The sequence below is a fragment of the Scardinius erythrophthalmus genome (assembly GCF_964197995.2).
Source record: "Scardinius erythrophthalmus genome assembly, chromosome: 8".
Lineage (NCBI taxonomy): Eukaryota > Metazoa > Chordata > Actinopteri > Cypriniformes > Leuciscidae > Scardinius > Scardinius erythrophthalmus.
This window is the reverse complement of record NC_138228.1, coordinates 10,302,874-10,330,597: the sequence shown is the minus strand read 5'-3', so window position 1 is coordinate 10,330,597 and position 27,724 is coordinate 10,302,874. Positions and strand designations below refer to the sequence as shown.

General features: G+C 36.4%; 3 protein-coding genes across 6 annotated transcripts; 2 read left to right on the top strand and 1 right to left on the bottom strand.

Annotated features, from left to right (window-relative positions):
* Positions 1–1,121: 1,121 nt before the first annotated feature.
* On the top strand, positions 1,122–12,250 carry ints14 (integrator complex subunit 14). Of its 3 annotated transcripts, none has more exons than XM_081372875.1 (12): positions 1,122–1,219; positions 2,004–2,284; positions 2,420–2,527; positions 3,413–3,568; positions 8,730–8,848; positions 8,969–9,111; positions 9,393–9,485; positions 9,931–10,075; positions 10,233–10,366; positions 10,749–10,867; positions 10,959–11,024; positions 11,162–12,250. In XM_081372875.1, the coding sequence occupies exons 2-12, from the start codon at positions 2,063–2,065 to the stop codon at positions 11,414–11,416; spliced, it is 1,560 nt and encodes a 519-aa protein (XP_081229001.1). In that variant the 5' UTR covers positions 1,122–1,219; positions 2,004–2,062; the 3' UTR covers positions 11,417–12,250. The 3 variants fall into 3 exon arrangements, with proteins under 3 accessions (XP_081229001.1, XP_081229003.1, XP_081229002.1); XM_081372877.1 differs by having other exon boundaries at positions 1,157–1,219; positions 2,420–2,477; positions 11,162–11,874; XM_081372876.1 differs by having other exon boundaries at positions 1,186–1,468; positions 11,162–11,875.
* hacd3 (3-hydroxyacyl-CoA dehydratase 3) lies at positions 10,921–19,761 on the bottom strand. The gene is made up of 12 exons (XM_081372878.1): positions 19,704–19,761; positions 16,766–16,840; positions 15,422–15,464; positions 15,266–15,339; positions 14,994–15,158; positions 14,877–14,925; positions 14,673–14,783; positions 14,328–14,455; positions 14,132–14,244; positions 12,862–12,968; positions 12,644–12,775; positions 10,921–12,441 (listed from the first exon to the last, which is right to left on the bottom strand). The coding sequence occupies exons 1-12, from the start codon at positions 19,713–19,715 to the stop codon at positions 12,365–12,367; spliced, it is 1,086 nt and encodes a 361-aa protein (XP_081229004.1). The 5' UTR covers positions 19,716–19,761; the 3' UTR covers positions 10,921–12,364.
* Positions 17,425–27,598, top strand: ppcdc (phosphopantothenoylcysteine decarboxylase). 2 transcript variants are annotated; one of them, XM_081372880.1, is made up of 6 exons: positions 17,425–17,902; positions 19,255–19,350; positions 19,507–19,635; positions 19,712–19,880; positions 20,071–20,187; positions 20,644–20,962. In XM_081372880.1, exons 1-5 carry the CDS (start codon positions 17,762–17,764, stop codon positions 20,142–20,144), a joined length of 609 nt encoding a protein of 202 aa, XP_081229006.1. In that variant the 5' UTR covers positions 17,425–17,761; the 3' UTR covers positions 20,145–20,187; positions 20,644–20,962. The 2 variants fall into 2 exon arrangements, with proteins under 2 accessions (XP_081229006.1, XP_081229005.1); XM_081372879.1 differs by lacking the exon at positions 20,644–20,962 and adding an exon at positions 27,181–27,598 and having other exon boundaries at positions 17,518–17,902.
* Positions 27,599–27,724: the final 126 nt, after the last annotated feature.

The following is a 27,724-nucleotide window of genomic DNA, read 5'->3' as shown; positions in this document are numbered from 1 at the left end:
ATCTATCTATCTATCTATCTATCTATCTATCTATCTATCTATCTATCTATCTATCTATCTATCTATTTCACATAAATGAGTGGAGCACTGCATGGTTTAAGTGGTTAGAAAAAACGCCATAAAAATGCAAACAAGTGCCCCTGTAAATCTATTCCAAGGGATAAATATGGCCCCTTAAAAATAATAATAATAATAATAACTTGACACTGCGTCTAAGTTAATTAATTTTTAAGAAAAGCATTTCTTTAAAATGTCTGTCTAAACAAAAGTAGCATGGAAAATATCCGTATTGTAGTTTCTGTCCACCGTTAATAAGAATTGCACTGTCATTGCAAGAAGCAGCATAAAAACAATAAACGTTTGTAAAAACAGTAGCATGAACACTGAAATGTAGACAGTTTGGTGGCACCAGGGCTATTTTTATATCAACATTGGGCTATAAAAATCCTAATATGGATAAATTAACCATACTAACAATTTTGAATGAAAACTTCCTCTACTGTAAAAAATAATAATAGTTGAGAACACGCTAAAGAAACCTACCGGTGTAAAAGCGACGCTCGCGCGGTGAGTTGCGGTGAGCGCTGCGGTCTCACAGCTGGACTGCAGGGAAAGGCACGGATGCTGTGGAGCTGCTATAGGTCAAGCAGGACGCACCGCAGGACAGCTCTTCAGCGTGGATCAGCACAATACCTAATACCTGGAGTCTGTTAAGAGGATTAGATGTAGGCTAGCCTACTCTCTCCACACACTCTCATTACGTCTTGAACCATTTTATCCCAATTGTTTAACTGATATAGGCTACGTCTCATTCATAAAGAGTGGATGCACGTGGAAATTGGTTAATTAAAAATACAAAATAAAGTCTAAACCAGCTTTTGGAGAATATTGTATTATTACATAATTATGATTATAGATTATGGATTACAGATTAGTAATAAATTAGCCCACTGTTAGATTTTAAATCGATTTTTAACCGTTTTTTGTCCACGGCATGATCCTAGATTTGTAGGTTTCTGTATAGGCTATCTCCTGCATTTTTATTTAGTTTTTACCTATATTTTAAGAGAGATTTTATTTTAGGATACAACTTTTAAAAATCCCTTTCGCAATACGCGCGCGTTCTTGACTAGGAACGAGTTGGCGTGTTTCTTTTGTTTCCAAACGGCCCGCTTATCTCGGCGCACACTTGGTTAGGAAGAAGGGTTTTCAACGATGGGTAAAATTTTACCATTTTATTGAAATATGCTAAACTGGGTATTGGTACGAGCTGTATTCGGAAATATGAAGGACATATTATATTTAAGACTTTTAGGATAATTTGATGTTTTTCTTTTTATATTTAAATCAGAAGGTTTGGTTGGACACTGACATAGTAACACTCAACAGCTTTATTTACGTTACTTTGATTGCTCTGTTACATGGGGAAATTATTGTAAAAAAGTATCTTAGTTGGTCTCCCAGCCTGGTAAGTCTACTCTTTTTGCTAGTTTTAGAGGGGTTTTGGATACTGTAAGCTGGTCAGATTGGGGGACTAGCTAGACCAGTTTAAATCAGCAAAGACGTGCAAAACAACAAAGAGTGTAACCATTACAAAATCAGAAAATTATTTTATGTGTGTGTGTGTGTGTGTGTGTGTGTGTGTGTGTGTGTGTGTGTGTGTGTGTGTGTGTGTGTGTGTGTGTGTGGGTATTGGTACGAGCTGTATTCGGAAATATGAAGGACATATTATATTTAAGACTTTTAGGATAATTTGATGTTTTTCTTTTTATATTTAAATCAGAAGGTTTGGTTGGACACTGACATAGTAACACTCAACAGCTTTATTTACGTTACTTTGATTGCTCTGTTACATGGGGAAATTATTGTAAAAAAGTATGTGTGTGTGTGTGTGTGTGTGTGTGTGTGTGTGTGTGTGTGTGTGTGTGTGTGTGTGTGTTTTAAGGTACACTGCAGCAGAAGCTTCTGTTGTCACACTAACATATGCTCCTGTTTTTACACAGACATCTCAAGCATGCATTCATAAGTGTTTATCAAAGTGTAAAGAGAAGAGTTTGCAAACATGCCTACTGTGGTTCTTATGGACTCGTCGCTGTCCATGACACGACCGGTGTCAGTGGAGGGCAGTGAAGAGTTTCAGAGAAAGAACCTGGCAGTTCATGGACTGACCATGCTGTTTGAACACATGGCCACAAACTACAGAATGGAGTTCACTTCGCTTATCGCCTTCTCCTCGCTCTGGGAGCTTATGGTGCCATTCACCAGAGACTACAATACTCTGCAGGTAAAAACAGGTGTCATGCTGCCTGCATTAAATATAATGTAAATGCAATGTCTTAAACGTAATTCATCATCAGAGCCTTTATGATCTGATAATTGTTGGGGGTCTTATTGTTATCTCTCTTTCACTGTTGTGCAGGAAGCTTTGAACAACCTTGAAGACTATGATAAAACCTGCCTGGAAGCTGCATTACAAGGTGTTAGTAATGTTGTACAGCAGGAGTGGGGAACCGCTTGCCCATGCCAGGTTAAAAAAATCCAATTATTAAAAATACTATATATTATGGCATATGCAATATGTTAATCAGGCATATTCACTTACATATACACTACTTGTTAAAAGTTTGCAATAACAAAGATTTTTAAATGTTTTCGAAAGTCTCTAATGCACACCAAGGCTGCAATTTTTTAGATTAAAAACAAACAGTAATATTAATCAATATATTAATTATAAATGTAAAAGAACTGTGTGTATTCTTATATATTTTAAAATATAATTTATTCCTGTGATGGGAAAGCTGAATTTTCAGCATCATTACTCCAGTCTTCAGTGTCTCATGGTCCTTCAGAAATCATTCTAATATACTGATTTTCTGCTTAAGAAACATTTCTAATTATTATCAATGTTAAAAACTGTTTTTGCTGCTTAATAATTTTGTGAAAAAGCAAGAATAAAAAGCAATATAAAGATGCTGTTCTTTTAAACATTCTATTCATAAAAACATCTTAATTATTACAAACTTTTGACTACTAGTGTACATATAGGAATAACAACCAGGACCAGAATAAATACAGTATGAAATACACATGTAAAATATTTTATGGACTGTACACAATACAATGAATGTAGTATATACAAAAATGTAATTTGAAAATATAAAGTCGATCATGTTATGCGTCATCACTATGACTGGGTTGGTAGAGTATCATGGTAGTGGTGTTCATAAGCGCTTTAGCAGGGGGTCTGAACATTAAACATTATTACATTTTTGAATGTACAGTAGAGTAATTATACCATTGAATTTTTCTAAAGACATTTTTTATATATATAATGCTAAATGTACTAAATAATTGCTTTGACTGGATTTTCGTTGTTGATCAGTGTTTATGTTGTTTTTATGGCGGCCTGTAGGTGGTGCTGGTCACTGATGGTGCACTGGGCATTGGTCGTGGATCTTTGCGTCACTCCCTGCAAACAGTGAAACAACGTGTGGAGGACAAGAAATTCCCACTTCCTTTCCCATTCCCTTCCAAATTCTATGTCATGTGCATTGCCAATGCAGAGGAGGTACTTCAGTCTTTTTGCACTGTGTCCTTACCTGTGTCCTTATTTTAATGTCATTCAGATACAAGATTGGTGCCAGTATGATGTAAATTTGCAGGCCAAAACGCTGAAACGAGTTAGCATTTGAGCGCTTCAGGTTCCAACGTCCCGAAGTCAATGGGTCTTTGGTTAAATGGCGGAAATAAGGCCCGTGGTGAACACAAGCTCAAGACACTTTCACGTTTTATTCTACGAAATAACATACATCAGTATTACCCCATTCGGGATTTTTTTTTAAGCTGTTACATGTCTTAAATGCGATTGCTAACAAGTGGCTAAATGGGACTACAGAGGCAGTTGGGGAGATAAAACGTCACCACGTTGAAGAGATAAGATCAGTCAGCTTTTACATTCTTGTTATGCTTATTATATTATAATTGTGTTCTTATAAACTATTCTAACTCAGACTTTCTGTGAAAATGTTTGTTGGAAAAAACTGAAAGAGTTGTCTGAAGCTTTGTGATGGTGACGTTGAAGTCGCGCGACCGTGGTGTAGTTTGTTTATAGCCTAGCTTTAGCTTTTTACTCCTGGCAATTGCATTTAGGCTTCAAAAATCATAAAAGTTGATGGACAAAACATGTAACTATCATAAATATTTTTTGATCACAGAGATTGTTTTTTGCTATAATCCAAAAGCCTATGGAAAAATCCTATTGGGTTTTTGTCGAGGAAACCAGGGCGATGCTAACTGCTGGTTGGCCCACAAAGTGACATCATACCTGCACCACTGTATTATACTTTTTATTAAAGGTAGGGTAGGCAATTTTGGAGAGGCTAGCAATAGCAAGCTAGCTTTGAATTCCTAAGATCCCACCCCGTCTCTTCAGAGCCGCACCTCCAAAACACAGGAATGCACACAGCCAGAGCAGAGTCTTCAAAGCGTCACGAGAGACGGTGTTAAATTACTTTGCGTCTAAGCACATAACATTACAATAATAATGAACGTAAACAACTTAAAGAGCACTCACTTTTACCACCTGACTGCTGCAAATTCATCTCAGCATTCATTGTGTTAGTCATAGAAACGCATAATTCAGAGTCTGAGGACATGAACATCAAAGGATGCCATCTCTTCATCTCAGGAGGAATTGGTTCGGGAGGAATTGTAAAAGGTGGCTGCTGTTTGTTTGCGGCGCTCTGTGACTGTCTACTATGAAAGCTTGTTTCCGCCACACAATAAAACATTGTAAAAGATAATTGCGACTTTTTATCTCACAATTGCGAGTTTACATCTCGCAATTCTGACTTTATTTCTCAGAATTGTGACATAAAGTGTCTAGAAAAACATTGCATATTCTACCTTTAATATTTTGAATTAGTTTTTATTTTTACCATTTCTATTTTAATTGTAGTTTTTTAGTTTAGTTTAATTTAGTCATTTTACACAGGGCTCGACATTAACGCTATAAAGTCAGAATTGCGAGATATAAAGTCAGAATTGCGTGAAATAAAGTCGCAATTGCATGAAATAAAGTCGCAATTGCGTGTTATAAAGTCAGAATTGCGACTTTATATCACGCAATTCTGACTTTATAACACATAATTGCGAGTTTATATCTCGCAATTCTGACATCTTTTCTCAGAATTGTGAGATATAAACTCACAATTGTGAGATATAAAGTCAAATTCTAAGGAAAAAAAGATTATATTATATTATATTATATATTATATTATTCTTTGTTTCAGACTCGAGGGTCCATATAAAAAAGGAAAAAGAAAAATACATACAAACATAAAATTTTGACAAACAACAGGCAAAATTTAAAAAACATACAAGCTTTCATTCCAATGCTTCCAGAAACTGGAAAAATACCTTGTATCACTTAGGCTAATATAATATCATTTAAGACCATTATGATACTATTTTTTGAATCACTCAACCGACATATGAAATTATACATACACTTCCTTAAGACAGCATGCAAAGTAGGTACATTATTAGAGACAAACATTTGGCTCGCACTTGTCCACCTTGGGAGTTTAATCAAAATTCTTAGCGCATCATTAAATGCCACCTGGAGCTTTTTCATTTTAGCTTTAGCATACCTAAAATATAATAGTTTATATCTCACAATTCTGACTTTATATCATGCAATTCTAACTTTATATCTTCCAATTGCGTATTATAAAGTCAGAATTGCGAGATATAAACATGCAATTCTGAGAAAAAAAGTCAGAATTTCAAGTATATTTCTCACAATTGTGAGTTTATATCTCATATAAGACTCAGTGGTGGTAAGTGGCTGCATGGCGTTACATTATATGATGCGCTTTTATTCTTGCGAATGCTTTTAAACCATTCAAGCCATAGTATAGGCTACTTATTTTATAAAACTTTAAAAGCGGAAAGCACATCACTCATTCCTGGGAATACATTTGACATCTGACCTTGACGGAAATAAATATCCTACGCCAAAAGTAGACTACCAGAGAAAAAGTCTCAGCTGTTTGGTTTTTCAATCCATACCCGTTTCGCCCCGTGGCTCAAAAGGGACACAACAAAAATAGGGACACCCGAGAAAGCCAAAATAGAATGCAATATTTATTAACAAAATAGAACTATACAGAAAAAAAACTACATACAACGTTAACAGTGAACAAATTCATTATCCGTGCACGCTTTCGCAATCGTTGTTTTGTAAATCATTCTTTCGCAATAGTTGTTTATAATATTCAGTTCCTGTGAAAAATTGTGACATACTGTTCCAATAGGTGAAGTTACACAACAATATGCTGATTGATTACATAACCATATTTGGATGTAATATTCAGTTCCAGTGAAAATCTATTCCAGTTAATGGGAGTATACACAGGTGATGTGTAATATTCAGTACCAGTAAACTCCACCCGCTGGGACAGTTTCTTACAGTAACGTTAACTGAATATTACACAACAACACCTGTTACCTGTTAAAACTGTACTCACAGATTTGTGGCCTATACCTTATTTTAGAAATCTGTTTTTCTGTATATTGATTTGTTGTGTATTGTTAAGATGAATACAACTGTCTTAACTGAATTTTTCTATGATTTGGCAATGGGGTGTGTAATGTATAGATGACATGAAACCGCATGTGGTTGAACTGATATTAATTGTAAGTTGCGATCGATAGTGGATAATAAAAGTATTACTGACGACGGTAACAAGGTTGCGCTGTTGAGGCTCGCGCAGCCTCTCGAGGAGAAATCCAAACAAATGTAAACTCAGTTTAAACTCAGTTAACAACATACTGCCAGTGCCAAAATTCAAAATGTGTTTTAATATTTTTAACATATGATACAGTTTAGCAACCTCACACGACGAGTGCTTTCCTGAATACCATCACGACTGAAAATGTGACATTGCTTTCATACAACAGTTCAATAAACAGTTCAAATTAACGTTAAGTCACTTACATTTTAGACACAATATTGACTGTTTTGTTCTGTTTCAGCCGCGAAAATAGTTCCAAACAAAGATCACAGCAGAACCGTATCGCATCTCACAGCAACACTTAAAGTAACAACATGTAACTTTTCAACCTTCATAATATATTTCCAAGACCCTTGTGATAGTACATCGACTTACAATAGGTTGAATGAGACGTCTGCCAGAGCCTGACGGGGTCTGTATCGCTTTTACTGGCACTATGTAACTTCGGGGTGCGGGTAGTAACCAGCGCTCAAAAAGAACTACAAAATTCGACTGCTTTACGGCATACGTCACTTTGCCCACCACTTCCTCAAATGTGGCCAACCAGCGCGTTTGTTTTCGTACGTCTGTTTTCGTCATGGCTGAAGCAGCAGCGAAACGTAAGAAGTCCAAGGTTTTGTCGGAGTAGAGTCGGAAGAGGAAAAGGGAGAGTGATAAACTGAAAGTCAGGACGAGGATCAATATTGGTCGAGCGTTTGCTCGCTGGCGTTAGCTTATGGAGGAGGAGAGTTACCAGACCGATGCTGACTTGGCCGTCATGCTGTTGAACTAGTAAGTAACTGTAAATTGCTTGCATACTATCTTTAGTTTTTCTAATCTGTTGTCTGCCTGGCTACGTTACGGAAACTATCTGGTCCTCTATTTATCTTCATGAATCAGCTAGTAGATGAGCGAATTATCAATCTGGTAGCTAGTAAACACTAACATGGTAGTTTTAGATGGTTAGGATGCTATCGCTATCATTCTCGTTCAGATTTGAGCATTGCAATCGACATGCAAATCGCAAATGTTTGAGTTAAAATGTTTAGTCTACTAAACATGTATAAATTATGAAAGGGGGAAGATTAATAATATTATCATTGCCCATATGAAAAAAACCTGCATGCTTCATATACAGTAACCGTAAATCATTTTACGACAGCGGTAATGGACAATTCCGCTTCCAACCTGTAGGGCGACCGCAGAGGAAAAGTTCCATGTTGTTGCTTTAACCGTGTTTCATTACTGAATGATTCAGCGATTTGAACGAATTGGATTCAATGTCCCATTCATAAACATGTCTCATTCTTGAATGAATCAGTTGTTTGAATGAATGACTCAATGACTCGCTCATTAAGACGGTCGCCTGCCGCCTCCTACTGGCGGTTTACTTTCATGTTTAAAAGTATCATTCTTTCCAACGTTTCATATTTGTATATTCAAAAATATTTAAAACAATCTCATAACATTATTTAAAGCAGTTGTAAATTTCAGTGTAAATGATTTAATTTTATCATCCCTACCTAGGGTAACAACAGCCCTATATTATCTTATTAGGCTATTCTAATTTAATTTATTGATCAAATTTAAACATTTTAAACGAAAGCTGAAGCATACATTTAATAAGATTAGGGGAGGAAATGCTCTTTAAAGGTGCAGATATGACAATATGCAGATTTAAATATATCAGAGCTGATTGAACACAGATGAGAATATTTTTTCGGAATAAATTATATTTACAGCACACACACACACACACGCACGCACAAAAATTCTGGACAAGCAACTTTTTTACTTGACATTTTTTTGAATGACAGATTTACTTGTACAAAGGACAAGTACATGAAAAGGCTTAATGTCGAGACCTGCATTATATTAAAAAAAGATAGCAATGAAAAAATATTTTCCTTTTATGTGATTGAATCTACGTTGTTGTTTTGATGTCCTCTGAAGCTCCAAGCTACGGATGGTATGGATAACTTAGAGCAGCTGATTAATTTGAATGACGGAGAGGGTCAGATATACACTATGGAGGGACCCCTTTGTCTCAAAAGTGTCCAGTCTATGTTTGGGTGAGTGATGTTGTTACTTTGTGTAAATACTACTAAATATGTTCTTGTATTTTTAAGTGCACATTGTTGTTTTGGCAACATTTTGTGATGAACAGCATCACTGTGTTTTTGTGTTGTCAGAAAGCTGATCGACCAGGCGTACTCTCCCTTCCATGCGGTGCTGCGCTGTGGGAACCTGACCTCTGATGTGCAGGTCTTTCCCAGGCCAGAGCCGGTGATCATAGATGAGGAAGTGGATCCCCTGCCCAAAACAGTGCAAACAGGTGCGAGCACAGAATCTAATGAAATGTTCATGTTCTAAAATGTTACCTCCTGTTGTAATGTAAACTTTTATAACTATTCAAGTTTTGTGTTTTTAAATGCCGTTTCCTCATGACTTATTACAAAAGCATTTCATGCAAGCAGGTTTACTGTATGTAATATTACGTTTAAAGTATTTATGTAAATAAATAAATGTTATTTTTATTTGTTGCTAATCATGCTAGATTCTTGATAGGTAATTGGAGGAAAGTGCACATAATGGTTGTGTTATATATATATATAGACTTGGAGATTGTGGGTTTTATTGAGATTGGAGACATCTCCAGCCCTCCGGTTTTATCCAGGCACTTGGTCCTGCCCATTGCTGTGAACAAAGGTCAGTACAATTAAAATTCTAAATAATTAACATGATTAATGGAATTCCATCATTTCAGAAGTTTCAGTAACTGAATGTTCTTCAGCATTTAGACTTTTTATTACCAATAAATTTGACTTCTAGTTGTTTGTGATTTTATTTTAATTACTACTTTTTTTCTCTCAAATAGCAGTTTTTACCCAATACTTATAAATTAATTATAAAAATGTCCATGACTTTTTAAGATTTGATTAATTTCCATGACTTTTCCAATCACACTTTTAAAAATGTCCTTGTATATCTAGGATTCCCAAAACCGTGAGAATCTTGGTTCATAAATAAAAATGACAGTTGTTGAGGGATCAAATAAAACGAGAAAAAGCTTACATCTTAATATTAAGTGGTTTTAACTTATTTTAAAGCTGGCCATCTTAATTTCCCCTTGATATATTCTTCTGATTGACAGAGGGGGATGAGATGGGCACGGGGACCTCTGATGAGACAGAAGAAGAGACCTCCACAAATCAGATGGCTGGCAAAAGCCCAAACTTCTGCGTTCTTCTACATGGCAGCCTAAAGGTGGAGGGAATGGTGGCGCTTGTACAACTAGCGTAAGGAGCAATATAAAAATATCCCTCTGTTTGCATTAACATTCCAAATTTTGCAAATTTTAAACTTAGATTTTAGGGAATTGAGGGGTTTATTTTCATTACCAACGTTACTCGGAAATAAAAGTTTCCCGTCTATAATTGCGTGTTCCTCTATCAGGCCAGACTGGTTCGGAATGCTTTATTCCCAGGCGGACAGTAAGAAGAAGTCCAATCTAATGATGTCACTCTTTGAGTTCGGCTCAGAGCCCCTGCCCTGGTTGGGCAGAATATCACAGCTTGGACCTGCCTCAGGTAGCATATTTTCACTCTGTATTTTTTTGTAACAGCCACACTTAAAAGGCCTGTTAAAATGAAATAAAAATGAACTGCACTGTGTGCAAGTAGTTAATAATTAAAACACTGAAACAAAGGACAGTAATCTAGACGGTTCACGAGTTCAGTTAGGAAACCTGTAGGTAAATACACAAGGGTCAGGGATAACGGTAGTACCACACATTTGCATGATTAAATATTTTATTTTCCTCTCATGCTTTGCTTCCTTCTGAGACTAGAGGTGTTCTCGCCTACATGCACATGATAAAAACATTTGCTCATTGTTTTGCATAAGGTTTTGCTTACTGGCCAACGGAATAAATAACTATTCACTATGATTACATGTTTGCGTGACCTACAGATGCAGCTGAAAATCCCTATGGTGAAGATGACAGTAAAAGTCCTTTTCCCATACAGCCGAAACACAAGAGAAGCTATGCTCAGAATGTTACAGTCTGGATTAAAGCCAGTGGACTGCAGGTATACATCTGAACACTACACCACAAATTATATATATTTGCCACTGTTTAAATGTCATTAGAACTAAACTTTTTAATAATCACATTTACAGACAGATGTACAGAAAATTCTCCGTAATGCAAGGAAATTGCCAGAAAAAACGCAAACATTCTATAAGGTGGGTGTGTGTATGCGATTTTTATGATTCCATTTTTTATAAATAAATTACAATATAAGGATATCATGGGCTGATATATGATCCTTTTAATTAGTTCAAATACTTTTTGTGTGACATTTGTATTTTAATCACGGCAGGAATTGAACCGTCTTCGGAAGGCCGCTCTCGCCTTTGGTTTCTGGGAGCTTCTGAAGAATATGGCTGAACTTCTGGAGAGGGAGTGCACTCTTCTGCCTGACTCTGCCCACCCTGATGCCGCCTTCCAGCTGTCACACGCTGCTCAGCAGCTTAAACTGGCCAGTAGCAGAGACTCCAAATACTCAGGCTTCGAACACAACATCACCCCCATGCTCACGGATTTCTCAGGGGGAGGAGGAGCTGAGCGAATATAGAGGATGGAAGAACAATACTCAATGGACAACTGCCAGAGCAATTATAGAGGAATGTGGCTTTATCCAAAAACTCTGCTCAATGTGTAATGTTTTTCCACAGAAAATGGGTTACAGCAGCAGGATCACACAAATGTGGCATTTTAATGTTTTAGTAGTGCCACAAAGGTTGTGTTTGCTGTTTTGGTGATAGATATAAAATGAGAGGAAACCTTGGACTTTGTGACAAATTATGACGTTAAGCACTCAATTCAAGGAAAGAAAAACATTCATTCGTTTTACAGGCAAATGCATTGAGAGGTTTTGGAATCTATTTTCAGACCAGTAAATGTTTGTGTATATAATGTTTTTTTCTAACACTGACTAATAGAAAACTGTGTAGTTTATGCTTAATGATAGTCATCTGAAAACTGATGTTTTGTTTCACTGAAATTTAATTAAACGGTTTCAGTTGCATTTACACATTCATGTCCAGATCCTACATCCAACTGAATTGGCTCTTCCCATGTAACTTGAATGTTTTATGAGGTTTTCCCTGAGGTTCATGGTCTGTCTTGTTGTTAGCAGTGCTTTGTGCCAACAGAAATGACTATTACAACACATCTCAGGGATTGATTGACATGAAGATAAAATGTTGCTGCGTTTCAGTCAAGTAAGATAATCTATAACATCAAACACACAAAACCACCAAACTGCAAACATACATGAAATGTATAAATACCTTCATGGTCCTGGTTAGAATTCTTTTGGTAAGAATCTCTAGTGTTTTATAATCATTTACTAAGTCGTGGTCACCTTTAGAATTTCAGTATGTAGAAATTAAATGCACTTGAGATGGTTTTGCCTCAATAATGACTTCTCAGTGACAAGAGGGCAAATATAAAGAGAGAAAAGGGAGGGAAATCAATGAAAAGAGAGTTAGGAGGAATGAAGCATGTGGTCCCCTTCCCCTCAGTTGGCTTTCCTCTTTTTTGTGCGAAACCGTCTCCTCCTCTGCTTGAAGAGGTGGCGGAAGTTGATGAAGAGGCCTGAAATTACAAACAATTTAATGAAATGTTATAAAAATGTAATTCCAATTTATGCGCAGCTCTAAAATATTTAATTAGCTCTATACTATTAGTTAAAATATCTATGAAATGATTTAACAATCATAGCAACTGGGCAAGTTGCATTGGTCAAACATTGTGAGAACCCTAGTTTCATTTGTAGCATGTTATTTGTGGACCTTACCCAGGAACATGAGCACCAGGTAGAGCTGCAGGATGTAGGAAAAGCTGAGCGAGAAGCCGATGGCTTTAGGCAAAGGAATACTGAGGAGTTTGGTTTCGTCAAAGATTGGGATGGATTGGACCACCGCCACAGCTGATCACAACATGAGAGCATGAGAAAAGCTGTCAGTTCTCACTGTCTCATGAGTTTTACTTATGATAGTCTACAGATACACTTACCTTCAGCTAGCACTCCAAGAGGGTACAGCGGTATCCAAATGGTGTATCTCAACCAAGTCAACAACTTCCATTCGGTATCAATGCAGGTCAACATGTAGAAAGGATACCTATGGTTCATTATTACAAAAGCAGGATTAGATATCCGTTTTTATCCAACAAAAGTCGGTTGGAGGACCAAGCTGTAGGGCTCAATATACACTACTGTTTGTATTTGGTAAGATTATTTTAACCTTTTTGAAAGAAGTCTCAAAGTCTGCGTTCATCAAAAACACAATATTGTGAAATAGCACTACAATTTACTTTTTCTATTTAAATTTTTTTTTAAATGCAATTTATTCCAATGATGTCAAAGCTGAATTTTCAGCATGATTACGCCAGTCTTCAGTGTAACATGATCCTTCAGAAATCATTCTAATAAGATGATTTGCTACTTAGGAAACATTTCTGATTATCAATGTTGAAAACAATTAATATTTCAGTGGAAAACATTTGTTTTTTTTGTTTTTTAAGGATTCTTTGATGAATGTAAGGTTCAAAAGAGCAGCATTTATTTGAAATATAAATATTTTGTAACATTATAAGTGTCTTTCCAGGCTTAATTTAACGATTCCTTGCTAAATAAAATTATTTCTTAAAAACCCCAAACTTTTGAACTGTAGTATATATTATTATTATTTTATTAAATATTTTAACATTCAAAACTTATGCAGATATGTATTCTCATCTATATGTTGTCATGTGAACTACTTACATTGCTTTTAAACCTAGTTTTGAGGTAATGAGTGTGACATTTCACTACTGACACACAATGCGTGTCTCATAGTGATATGTTGTGTGAAAATGTTTTATCGCAAAAGAGGAAGAAGTGTAGAAAAACTGCGATTGTACAGAAACCACACACAAAACATCACTGCTGAAAGAGCAAAGACCATGAAAGCTTTACCTAAAACCATTAGCCTCAAATACCAACGTCTTTCTAATATAGTTTGTATTCTGTAATTATGATTTAGGTTCTAATTTTCAGTATATTTAGCAAAGAGAAGATGCATTTACTTTAACAAACTAAGGACTGCATATAGGACTGCAACTGCAAAAATGAAAACTAAGGACTGCATATAGGAAGTTGATTAATTAGTGATATCTGGCTCATAAAACACAAAAGAGGATATCCTGCAGATAAAGAAATTGACACCAACTCCAACATTTCCTCACCACTAGCAGAAACTGCTCTTATAAGATTGCACATGTATAATAATATTCACATAATTACCTGAATATCTCAATCGTACTCCACAGATAGAAGACAAAGAAGACCACTGGTTTGTTTTGCATATCCTCTAAGCTACCAAATATGACAAAAAGGATGAAGTTTCTCCCCATCACCTTTAACAAGAAAAATGTAAATAATTCTAACTGTCATGAAAGTTAACATTCAAAGCAAATACTACTAAAGCATCAGCAAATACCTGAATGAAAGCAGGCATGACTCCAGTCTTAACCAACCCCACAGCAGGATTGATAACTTCCATTATTGCCAGCATCTGACAGAAGTACATCACGTCGGCAATGGTGTGAAATGTGTCGTAGAAAGAATCTGTTGGGTCGACAAAAAACTGTAAGGACCATACTGAACAATGAGTTTTCACACTTCAGAGTGTCACTTCATGTGCAATAAAATGCTCTTTCTATATATAAATAGTTTATACAAACCAAACATTTGCATAACAGACCTGCAGGCCTTCTCAGAAAAATTCAAACGAAGTGCATTTCCTGACAGTGACAAACAAATGCATGTTAAAAAAGTGTCTAACCTTGCCCAAGTATGAACAGACGTACAGTCATGTTGACAAAGATCCAGGAATAGCCGAGGAACTGGACCAAGTTGTACATAAAGAGAAACCCCTTTTTCAAGCCAAGATAAGCTGCATAAAAAGGAGTAATGAATGCACAGTTGTTATTTGGTAAGCTGACCCAATGTGTTTATTTTACACTCTTAGAATTAAAAATATACTCACGGTCCTTACGAACCCTTGACTCGATGCTGACTTTGTTTATTTTCTCTTCCTGTGAACAGAAAACACATCAGGACTGTGAAGCTCCTCAAGTATAACTTAAATAGCAAACCTCTTTACCTTCTCTCTGAGCTCCATTTCTGCGTCTGACTCATCCAGCCAGCGGTCAAAATCGGGTGCTAAAAACAGAGGCTTCCTCTCCTGCTTAGTGAGGCGATTCCACCAGACGTGCTCCTGCTTCTTTACCGTGATATTCACCTGCCGCTGGGTGGATCTGTGCTTCACCTGTGGACACAAACATCTTCACGTGGTTCCAACATGGAAAATGCACTGCACTTCATTGTGCAACCAAACGCTTTACAAATTTTGTTGCAATTTCTGATGGACGTCACCTCAGGCTTAACCGGTTTTAGGAATTCCAGGCTGAATTCGTATTCATTTTCTCCTTTCGCTCCATGCCCTTGACCTCAAAAAGAGCAGAATAAATAAAAGTCACACAACTGAAGAGAAAGAAGAGCGTCCAACTGATGGTTAGTTGTGAGATGTACCTCGGAAGTGAAGGATGTTCTCTTCTACACCAATATTGAGATTCTGTGATAAGAAAAAAAAAAGAAGTGTGAAGTTTCAAGCTCCTCCTCCCACTGCCTGTTATATCAATACAATGCCTTCAAATGCACCATGCATCTGACAGATATTATAATATGTAGTTCTAAAAATAATGCATCAGTAATGAATGGTTCACGTACTATAAGTCACCGTTTCAGGCTTCCTGAATTAAGATATTTATTTTAATTCACCTCTGAACAACTGTTTTTTTTTTTTCTTCATTTAATGATAAAAGTGTGATTTCTAGACCTTGAAAAATGTATAAAATCGTATAACTCCATGGGCATTTTTATGAATAAGAATTTTTCTAATTATGCCAAGTTTTATAAATGTTAGGTTATTTAAAAATTCGTATCCAGTAAATACCAAACAACTGGAAACATGGTGCCTTTGAAAAACATTATGGACAATTGGTGGCATTGGAGTAAAAAAGGTTGAGAACCACTGATTTATGGGACTTGAGTTAAAGGAATAGTTCACTTAATTTTTATTTATTTTTTTTACTATGGAAGTCAATGGTGTCCATCAACTATCTGGTTACAAATATCTTATTTTATGTTCCACAGAAGAAATAAACTCATAAAGGTTTGGAACAACATGAGGGTGAGTAAATGATGACAGAACTTTCATTTTTAAGTGAACTATTCCTTTAATTGTATGGCCAATTAAAAAGTGTGTCTGATGTTATTAGGTTTTGGCATATGTTATACTTTTATTTTGCATTTCTGAGACATACAAAGGGAAAACAATGTAATAATAGCTTTCTAACATGTACAATACACAAATTTATTTGCATTTAGGGACGTCATAGCAACCGTATTACTACACCACAGCAATACCACCTTTGTTCCAGAGCTCTCGGTTGCAACATGCTTTTCTCTCTTATTACCTTTAATGAGAGGACAGGTCAAACATGCTTTATCCTGTCCTGAGAAAGCAATGAGGGGGAAGGGGACAGTTCCTCTTTCTGTGTCTGAAACTGGATTGTAAATAAAACATGCCCTGCCATTGTAACTGAGCCAGATGGCTAGTGGTCCAGTAGGATCAAGTCCTGATCTCCCTTTCCGTAATCTTCATCTTTATTCTGATCTAGGCTTGATGCAAGTCCAGTCATCAGACCTACAGAAGCTGTTGTTATTCAAAGGAATATCAACCTAAAACGGTTCTGTAACCTAGAACCTGGATGTGCATACATATTAAATGCAATAAAAACGAAAAGAAAGAAGAAGATAAAAATGCATTGCCTATTATGATATAATTGCCCCATAAAAGCAAGTTTTTCTTACCTGTGCATCACTGATCTCCACTCGCAGGTATATCTCCCCATGCCGCTGTGCCCAGTACACGTGAGGTGTGAGAGCCTGCATTGCAAATATTCACATTAAAATGTGCTTTACTCAGATTTAACAATGAATGACAGCCTATGTAAATCTTGAAACAAGCAGCCGGAATAGGTTTCCACCGATTCTGTCATTTGTCCAGAATATTCTTCGAATGCGCGTGCGCGCAAGTGAACGCAACACTCGCCGCCCACTTTTCAATTTTCCGGAAGTATCTAATTTATTTCCTCTAAAACTCCTCTTCTATCCCTTGAACCATACCACCCAGCCATGAGACGAATATCATTTCAAACATTGGTTTAGAGAAACTAAGCATTTGAAAATAAGAGAAAAAGAAACAAGGCACTTGGCACTTCATGAGCCAATGAACTACGCTGCCCGTGAAGCACTGGTAATGACGTAATCGAATAAAATAACGACAATATACAAAATGTGCAATATTAGCTAAAAATAAATGAAGAAAATGTGCGATGTGCATGCATTTATAGACTATTATTATAAATATGAAATACAATATATGATGTAATTGAGCTGCCCTCATGGATTATGGGTAGTATAATTCGTCACGATTTTGTTCAACAAAGTTGAAATCATATTTAATTTCCATAGATAAAGGCTTAAATCCTCTTATATGTAGGAATATTATCTGTTTGCCAGCTTCATAGAGCATTTTACTGTGTACACTTCCAGCCAGCGACGGCGCTGTGACGTCGTGTTTGCTCCACTGTTTACGGAAGTAACGTTAGACAAAAACCTACAGTTAACGTGCACGGACTCCAAACACTGCTCATTAAATGTGCAATTTAAGTGTTCAGTTAAATTCCTCATCCCGTGCTACAGTTTAAAGATGGGTTATACAAATATCGGGAAATGCTTTAGAAAGGGGGAGCTAATCAAATAGAACACGTTTATATAGTTAACACGAAGATTGCTATTTTTATAATGCAGCAGGATTGTGAATCTAATCTTAAACTAGACTTGCAAACAAATAGTACAAGATTTAATGTTCTGGTCGGGTTGACTGGCAGTGTAGCTGCACTCAAGGCGCCTTTGTTGGTAACACAACTACTTGAGATTCCAGGGGTAAGTGTATTTATATTCCGACAGTTCAAACTGTATGCAACTATGCATGCTTGAAGCTGACAGAGCCACATGTCCTCCAATGTTATTTTTATTTCACACATTTGTCCACTAGAGAGTGCTGTTTTTTTAAACATTCTAAGTTATTTAAAAATGGCTACGTCATGATTTATTGAATAAGTAATGAACTCAAAATTTGTAAGATAGAAATCATATTGATTTTCTTTTATCACAACTAATGTTTAATTTTTTGTTGTTGTTGTTGCTTTTGGTTTGAGTGGATGTTTCCATTTTAGTCCTTCAAAATAAATAAAATGGAGGATATTAAAAGCACAGTGTTTTATGGTGTCAATTTATTTATTTGGCTTACAAATAAATTGACCATATTTGTTTAATATATTTGACTTACAAATAAATGAATGAGTAAATAAATAAATACAATTTGATCAAATAAAAAAAGTTTTTAGCCCTGTTTTGTGAATTGTTTATGATTTTAAGTGTCAGTAAAATATGAGTTGAGGGATGGGATAAATTATATCAGAGTTTTTTAAAGGAGAACTCCGGTCAATTTTAACATTGAGCTCATTTTTTTTGTAAATTTGGAGTGCTGTCAATACAGAGAACAACGACAAAAATCGGTGTTGCCTACACCGTGTTATCCTCTTTTTAAAATTTGCACCCTGTTGACTTCAATGGGGCAAGTTTTAAACCAGCTTTTAGCCTCTTAACATCCTTGATGTGTCATTACAAGTGCACAGCTAATGTGAGTGATTCCTTCAGAGTGATCACGGGTGAATCTGACTGCAGTAGATGTGAAAGATATAAATAAAAATGATGTTATTTCAGCCAGCGCACATACCTGTATTTACATCCTGTTTTCGATCGAAGTCCATAGTAATCGATTGTCGAGTTCACACGCATAGGTTTAGTTACCTATGATCACGCGCGTGAACTCGACAATCGATTACTATGGACTTCGACCGAAAACAGGATGTAAATACAGGTATGTGCGCTGGCTGAAATAACATCATTTTTATTAATATCTTTCACATCTACTGCAGTCAGATTCACCCGTGATCACTCTGAAGGAATCACTCACATTAGCTGTGCACTTGTAATGACACATCAAGGATGTTAAGAGGCTAAAAGCAGGTTTAAAACTTGCCCCATTGAAGTCAACAGGGTGCAAATTTTAAAAAGAGGATAACAGGGTGTAGGCAACACCGATTTTTGTCGTTGTTCTCTGTACTGACAGCACTCCAAATTTACAAAAAAATTAGCTCAATGTTAAAATTGACCGGAGTTCTCCTTTAAGGGTGAACCGATCATTTTTTTCCTTTTTTTTTGTTCTCTAGGTTGATGTACGTGTGGTCACCACTGACCATGCAACTCATTTTTACGATATCAGTGAAGTGTCTGTTTGTGTGTACAGAGATAAGGATGAGTGGGAGGTGAGTACAGCCTTTGAAGAGGAAGAGATGCATTTTCGGTAATCAAAAAACAATATTATTTTGTTTCCTGCTGTGAAGTTACATCAATACACTAACTGACCTGATATGAGAGTTTAGTAGAAGATGTGAAAGGCTTTCCTTATATTTCTATGCTAGATGTGGACAAAGCGCTCTGACCCTGTGCTACATATCGAACTTAGACGTTGGGCAGATCTTTTAGTGATTGCTCCACTGGATGCCAACACACTTGGCAAAATTGCCAGTGGAATATGTGACAACCTTTTGGTAGGTAATGTATTTATGACATTTTGAATGGATTTTCTTTAGATGCATTATTATATAAGTATGCTTACCCATACAGACATGTGTGGTGCGGGCCTGGGACAGCAGCCGTCCTCTGCTCTTCTGTCCTGCTATGAACACAGCCATGTGGAAGCACCCTATCACTGCACAGCAAGTGGCCACACTTAAAGGCTTTGGCTACGTTGAGATACCATGCATTTCCAAAAAACTTGTCTGTGGAGATGAAGGTATCTTCCAAGAATGTGTTTTTACGAGGCAATTGCACTGATAAGGGAAAATTAAAAAAATTCATGCATTATTCATTAACTGAAGATCAAACAGGTGTCAGGCTTTTATTAGCATTCTTCTGAGGATTTAATGAATTAATGTTTCTTGTGTTTTGGCCCGTCTTACACTCCAGCCTCTGTGTCTTCACAGGTAAAGGTGCCATGGCAGAGGTTTCAACTATTGTTGAAACTATCAAACAGTACATCCAGAAACATCCTGAATGACTTCAGACTTAACAAACCAGGGCCAGCAGGCGGGAGACACAAGGTTATCCACACATCGTTATTATTATTATTCGTGCTATATCCTCTATTACATTTAACCTGGATTTTGCCATAAAAAGCTGACATAGCACTGAGAAACAAACAAACATATTATTTTTCTGTTATTTATCGTTCTTTGTAATGGTTCTATTCATTACATCCATTGAATTTTGCTCGAAATTGTATAATAGATGATCAGAAACTGACACTTTACACTGTAAAAAATAAAAATAAACTGTTCTCTGTTTAAGCTTTCTCTCAATAAATTTCCTAAGTAACACGACTTCGTTTAGTCAATCTAAATTTGTTCATTCACTAAAGGCAAAATTCCTCATTCAGCCAATAAATTCTTCAAGACAATTTCTTGTTCAGCAAATTTTTCATTAATTTGATAGCTTTACATATAGACTTTTAGGATACTTATTATATTAAATAATCCATGCTATCTTTGTGTGTGAAGGAGCAATTGTCCTACAAAGTAAACCTATTCAGGACCTCAACACTGGACACACAAACCTCAGGAATGGTGACAATCAACAAATGTAAAAAGATGAGCTCTTAACATCACGACTAGTTACTAACAATAATGACAAAACGCCAACTAAAGTTTCAATAAAGACGGCAAACGGCAAAACAGTAATCCTATTACAGTAAATGTATAATTTATTCATGCTGCAATGCATGTTGGGAACTCATGAAGCCTTAACATTTCAAAAGTATTGTTCAATTCAATTGTTTGTAATTCTTTATTGTTTGACTAAATGGGACAGAATTTGGGGGAATTCTGCTGGTCTATCGTGGGTTTTTATTGTTTCAAATTTGTAACTCAAAAGATTCTCTAACCTTGAAAATGTGTAGTTTTTATATATATATATATATATATATATATATATATATATATAATTTAATAATATCAGTGTATTGTCATTTAATGATATCAGAGTAATGACCACAAAAGCCATGTAACACTTATGATCAATAGGGAGATAAAAAGGCTATTTAGAAGGGAACAAAATATTCATATTTGGTGTAGTTTACTTTATAAAAAACTGCTTTAAATGTTTAAAGTGTATGTGGTCTAGTTTTGGGATACATGTTCTCTCACTTAACTCACACCTGTAAGCGTGGGTCGAGTGAGGGGCCTCTAACCGCAACAGTAGCAAGCGGTCATGAAAATAGCCTCAGGTTGTACTTGAAGATGCTGATCTACTTAACACCTCCAAATATATATTTTTTTTTCAGATGCATATCCTGTTTGCAGGTTGCCGTTAGAAATGGGTTCTGTTCTTTTATTCATATGTGGTTAACCACCTATGTTCTCATTTGGCCAAGATGCACCAAAAGCACAAGCATATATACTATATGATTACCTTAGATTTGGTCTAAATAATAATAAAAACGTTTTTTTAAGGCTTTGTCAAATTATTGAGTGCAGTTTATGGGTGATTTTTCAATTAGGGAAACATTTCTGTCCCCTAGGAAGATTTTAAGGAATTTAAAATAATTTTAGGTTTAAAGGATATTATAATAGCAATACTGTTTGATTCTCTTTTTAATTATTTTCTCCTAATTTTTAAGTGTTGAATTTCCTAGAATAATAATTCGAGAATTATCCTGACCAGATTTTTAATGAATAAGTTGTATATGTTTTTTAAAACAATCACTGTCCCCAATATTGCGGTCATTAACATCAGGCCAAGCATTTTACAGTTTTCAGAGGGAAAATATATATACTATATATATATATATAGTTCAGTGAGAGAACATGTACATATACTATATATATAATACAGGGTGGGCCATTTATATGGATACACCGTAATGACATGGGAATGGTTGGTGATATTAAAGTCCTGTTTGTGGCACATTAGTATATGTGAGGGGGCAAACTCCTCAAGATGGGTGGTGACCATGGTGGCCATTTAGAAGTCGGCCATCTTGGATACAACTTTTGTTTTTTCAATAGGAAGAGGGCCATGTGACACATCAAACTTATTGGTAATGTCACAAGAAAAACAATGGTGTGCTTAGTTTCAACGTAACTTTATTCGTTCATGAGTTATTTACAAGTTTCTGACCACTTACAAAATGTGTTCAATGTGCTGCCCATTGTGTTGGATTGTCAATGCAACCCTGTTCTCCCACTCTTCAAACACTGATAGCAACACCGCAGGAGAAATGCCAGCACAGGCATCCAGTATCTGTAATTTCAGGTGCTGCACATCTCGTATCTTCACACCATAGACAATTGCCTTCAGATGACCCCAAAGATAAAAGTCTAAGGGGGTCAGATCGGGAGACCTTGGGGGCCATTCAGTGTGTGAAGAGTGGGAGAACAGGGTTGCATTGACAATCCAACACAATGGGCAGCACACTGAACACATTTTATAAGTGGTCAGAAACTTGTAAATAACTCATGAACGAATAAAGTTACGTTGAAACCAAGCACACCATTGTTTTTCTTGTGACATTACCAATAAGTTTGATGTGTCACATGGCCCTCTTCCTATTGAAAAAACAAAAGTTGTATCCAAGATGGCCGACTTCTAAATGGCCACCATGCTCACCACCCATCTTAAAGGGACAATAAGTAGGAATTTCTCCCATCTAGTGGTGAAATTGTATTTTGCATTCAAACGAATAATGCTCTCCAGCGCCTCACTTTTTCAAATGCGCGTTGCATCTACGGTAGCCCTTATGTACCAAAAAGCTATGACAGGTCAGGATGTCTTATAATAGCACTTCGAGTTTTCCTTCGGGTGAACAGGTTTGTTATTTAAAACAAAACTGAAACTTGAATCAACGAAAAAAGAATGCTACAGTATGAATTACTGACTGTGAAAAACATTACCAAGGGTAGTTAGTTGTAATGCTGCCTTTATTCGTTATATTTTTGAAGTATGTGCATTGTTAGATATCATTATCATCATCTTAGCCTTCTCTAACGTTACTTTACTTAATAGCTGCTATTTAATCAAAGAGCCTGTTTAACTTACTATGAATAGAATAGATAAATAGATATAACTATAAATGTTCTACTGTCTATATAATAAAGTTCACAACAAAGCAATGAAAAAGAAGCTTGTAATAAAGACCGTAACATTGACTTACCTGTCGAGAAGAAAGCAGGAAACTTCAGCATCTCTTTTGAAAGCTTTCTCCTGCATTAGCTATCCCGACATTAACCCTTGTTTTTGTAATCTCCGGTGTCACGTTTACGGTCTATTTTGGACTTTTTCGACGACGAGGACTCCTTATCCTGTGACTCATATGTATGTATGAATGAACGGGTGTATAAATAACCGTGCAGTGCAGGATTTTAAACTTGCCGCGGCAGTGACAAGCGCCTCTCACTGCTCTGCTCCTCCGCTTCTGCTGGCTTCAGTCACGTGACGCTGGCTCTGAACGAAACGCGTTGTGGAAACGCGTTGGCCTAGTACTTTTTGTCCCTCTCTGCTATTATAGTTTTTCAAGATGGCGAAACTACATGAAAGCCTCCGTGGACCTACCCGTCCCATGTATATAAAGATAATAAATTCTTTGTTTACAAGGATTAGTCTGATCATTGGCATAGGTATTTGTACACCATTGAGGGCATATTTATGATTAAAAATATTGATTTTAGATAATAAAATACCTAAAAAGCTACATATTGTCCCTTTAAGGAGTTTGCCCCCTCACATATACTAATGTGCCACAAACAGTCTCTAATCAGTGACAGTCTTCTAGTCTCTAATCAGTGACACTAATTTCTATCATAACCAAAAATTTATATCAGAATTTAAAAGTTTTCAATCTTTCTCATAATACAAGAGACTGCTGTGATAATTGAGGCCTAATACCAAAGATGAAAGGGAAAAAAACAATAGATTCATTAGATAAATCATAAGTGGTATATTGTTGGTGAACTTTTAAGTGACTGGGTGAAAGGAGGGGAGTAGGGAGAGGTTGGCTCATAGATAAGCAAGGAGAAAAGTCTAGGCAAGGCAGTGTCCTATGCTCTTTCTTTGAGATCTTCTCTTCAGATTAGTGAGATTTATTGTTTTATTGCAGTGTTTGATCTCATGTTCTGTCTTAGCAGGAAAACCAGTCTTACATATAATACTTACAATACAGGTTGGCTGTGGCATTCTAATGTTGCTAGAAAATAAGAAAATATAAATACAAGAAATACAAGAAAATATCCTCCACACCATTATACCACCAGCAGCAGCCTGAACCGTTGATATGATACTAAATTCTGACCCTACCATCTGAATGTTGCAGCAGAATTCGAGACTCGTCAGGCCAGGCAACATTTCCCCAATCTTTTACTGTCCAGTTTTGGTGAGTGGGTGTGATTTGTAGCCTCAGTTTCCTGTTCTTATCTGACAGGATTGGCACCCGGTGTGATCTTCTTCTGCTGCTGTAGCCCATCTGCTTCAAGGTTTGGTGTGTTGTACGTTCAGAAATGCTCTTCTGCAGACCTCGGTTGTTACAAGTGATTATTTGAGTTAATGTTGCCTTTCTATCAGCTCAAACCAGTCTGGCCATTCTCCTCTGACCTCTGGCATCAACAAGGCATTTTCACTCACAGAACTGCCGTTCACTGGATATTTTATTTTCAGCCCAATCTCTGTAAACCCTAGAGATGGTTGTGTGTGAAAAACCCAGTAGACCAGCAGTTTCAGAAATACTCAGACCAGCAAGTCTGCCACCAACAACCATGCCACGTTCAAAGTCACTCTAAAATCACTCTTCTTCCCCATTCTGATGCTCAGCTTTAACTTCAACAGATCATCATGACCACGTCCACATGCCTAAATGTATTGAGTTGCTGCCATGTGATTGGCTGATTAGATATTTGCGTTAACAAGCAGTACATTGTATAGTGCCAATGCAATATTTTAATATTTTGTTACATTTTCCATTTTTAATATTACATTAATCATTTTATGCTTAAAATGTGCTGTTCTGTTTAAATTGTGCAGAAAAATTGCAGTTTAATGACTTCCATTGTGACACGTTACCCCTTTACATGTCCCATTTGGGCATGTTGTAATTTTTCAATAAGTTTTTTTGTAAAATATAGAAATGAACATTGTTGCATGATGGTTAATTGCATTATATCAAAGGATCAATAATTTTCGTGTTAGTTCAGTCAACGATGCATACACTGGCACATTACATTTTAACATTTAATCAAAACACTTGTTCATCCTTATTTGCTTTGCAAAGCAGCTGAGGTGTTGTCATCAGATGTAGTCAGTGCTGCTTTACACACAGTCCCCGGTCTGATGCGGTGTCCTCCTGTCATTGGCTGCCAAGCCAGACTTTAAAAACAGGCAGGAGGTTGAAACCTTTGCTTTGTCAAGCGGGTACTGGAAAGCGATGAAATCAACTGAGCATAATGTGGAGGAGGCTCCAATCTCTTGACAGGCTACATAAGTGTTCAATATTCTTAGTCACATGTGGGTTGTACAGTAGATGGCACGGGTCTGTGTTATTCAAGGTCAGTTCACTTCACAAAAGCTTTTTGTGAAGGGGTAACAGGAAACAACATGGGAAATGTATTGCGAAACATCAAGAACCAATCTATTGCACAATTCTGGTGCAATTATGTTCATGTCTCCTTTTACTCTTTTGAGGACAACCAAAAATAATCAACATTTATTGTGGTTTTTCTCCATTTGTGAACCTTATGTTTCATCATCAGAGATCTAATGTATGATTTTTAAAATGCACACGCAAACCTTGCAGACTTCTCAGGGCTCAGGTGTACCCCAGCAGATTGCTTGATGTTGGAGGTGTCACTAAGGTTGAGTAAACACTCGTCACATTTCCTGCTTGTAGTCCTTTGGGGATGTTGACGGGCCCTTGGTGCTGCTTCCCCAGGTAGCTGAAATGTAATACAGACATAGCTGATGTAACTCCACAGCTGAGTGAACTCATAGCTCCTGACTAGTGCAGGAGCTGGCACGGTTTCATCACTTATATAAACACATCACGTTCAAAGTAAACGCATTCAAATAGCACAAATGTGATGCTGCTGCTGCTGCTAAAAAGAAAATGAACACAACAGGAAATATTTGAGAATAAACCCTAACGCAACATGTTCACTGATAAATATACTAGTTCATAATACACGTCAATGCTACTGTGTTAAAAATGTAGGAGGGGAGGGGAGGGAATCAGTGGAAATTGCAATACTTTCAAAGAAATTTTATTGTGCAACAAAGCACAGATCAAGATCAAACGTTTCAATCAGCCTTCTTCAGTGAATCATCATTATTAGTTCATGCCTTTACTAATGTTAATAAATTAACCCTTATTGTAAAGTGTTACCAATATATTATTTTTTATATCATATATTAAGCATTGATTTTATTTGAGCTTCTACAGTCACAACAGTTGTTAAGATGGTCCTGATAAACATAGCAATCATTGACTTTTCACTATCGCCTAACTATCATACTTTCTGTTGTTTTCTTCCTTATCCAGAGATGCTATTTGCTGATTTCCAAGATATTTCAATTTCCTTACTGTAACTGGTAGAATGCTTGCAGGAGAGCACACCATCTCAGAGAAAGTCTCACCTTTATATGTGTTATTTCAGTTAAATAAAAATAGGAGTATGGTGTCAAATGTGACAACTAAGGGTCACATGTAGAAGATCGCGCTTTTGTGCATACTTTTAAAAAACCTCATCTCTCCCCACCCCCTCTCTGCTGGAACTGGTTTAATCTGTCACAACCGTCATGTTAACTTTGGCTTCCTTTTTCTTTTATCTAGCCTTGTTATTTCATGACCTTTGTTCTCCCTCTCAATATTGTCCTCTTCTTGGGTTTGTAATGTTTTGATAAAATGGCAAATGCCTATGGTTTCTGTAATAGTGAACTCAAGAAGCTTCACATTATGCAAAAAAAGAGCTTTTTAAAATTCTTTAGGACAATGTGAAAGAGCAAAATGCAAGAGTATATGTGTGAGACAACTGATTTGATTTCATCTTCCCTTATAGGGTTTTAAATAAAGAACACCTGGTGACATGAAAACTGGAAGTGCAAGGTGTTGTAGGAAATCCTGTAGAGACCTGAAAGATCACGCCCTGGGGAACATTCGGTCTTACGGAGAACATCAACTTGTATGTAGTTGCAATCTCAACGTGCAAACAGTTAGACACAGTTGACAGATGTACTGTGTTTAGCAACAACACTGTAAAATGAAAGCAATCAGGTAAAAATGTGTATAAAAAAACATTGACAATAAAGCTCAAAATTCTGTTCATTGGCTGTTAACAGCCATGAGTCATTCCACATGCCAATTATTTTGCAACTAAAATAAACACATTATATTCTGTTAATAAATGACCTAAATCTGGCTTCCTAAACCATGACCAACCATTAACAAGGGTTCAATAAATAACAGACATCTCTGCTATCTGTGTTGTGTCAAACCTGAAATGCAGAGATTCTGATGAACAACACTATACTACAACAGTTATTAATCTCAGTTAGTGTTAATCTCAATCTTTACTTATACATTTTTAAGATCAAAAGCTGTAT

Coding starts and splice junctions, on each gene's coding strand:
- ints14 (XM_081372875.1), top strand. CDS start 2,063: ATGCCTACTGTGGTTCTTATGGACTCGTCGCTGTCCATGACACGACCG. Junction 8,849..8,968: donor AGTGTCCAGTCTATGTTTGG/GTGAGTGATGTT, acceptor TTGTGTTGTCAG/AAAGCTGATCGACCAGGCGT. Junction 9,486..9,930: donor GCCCATTGCTGTGAACAAAG/GTCAGTACAATT, acceptor TCTGATTGACAG/AGGGGGATGAGATGGGCACG.
- ppcdc (XM_081372879.1), top strand. CDS start 17,762: ATGCAGCAGGATTGTGAATCTAATCTTAAACTAGACTTGCAAACAAAT. Junction 17,903..19,254: donor AACTACTTGAGATTCCAGGG/GTAAGTGTATTT, acceptor TTTGTTCTCTAG/GTTGATGTACGTGTGGTCAC. Junction 19,636..19,711: donor GAATATGTGACAACCTTTTG/GTAGGTAATGTA, acceptor TTACCCATACAG/ACATGTGTGGTGCGGGCCTG.
- hacd3 (XM_081372878.1), bottom strand. Junction 15,465..16,765: donor TGGAGATCAGTGATGCACAG/GTAAGAAAAACT, acceptor TTCTTATCACAG/AATCTCAATATTGGTGTAGA. Junction 12,776..12,861: donor TCTTGGAGTGCTAGCTGAAG/GTAAGTGTATCT, acceptor TGTTGTGATCAG/CTGTGGCGGTGGTCCAATCC.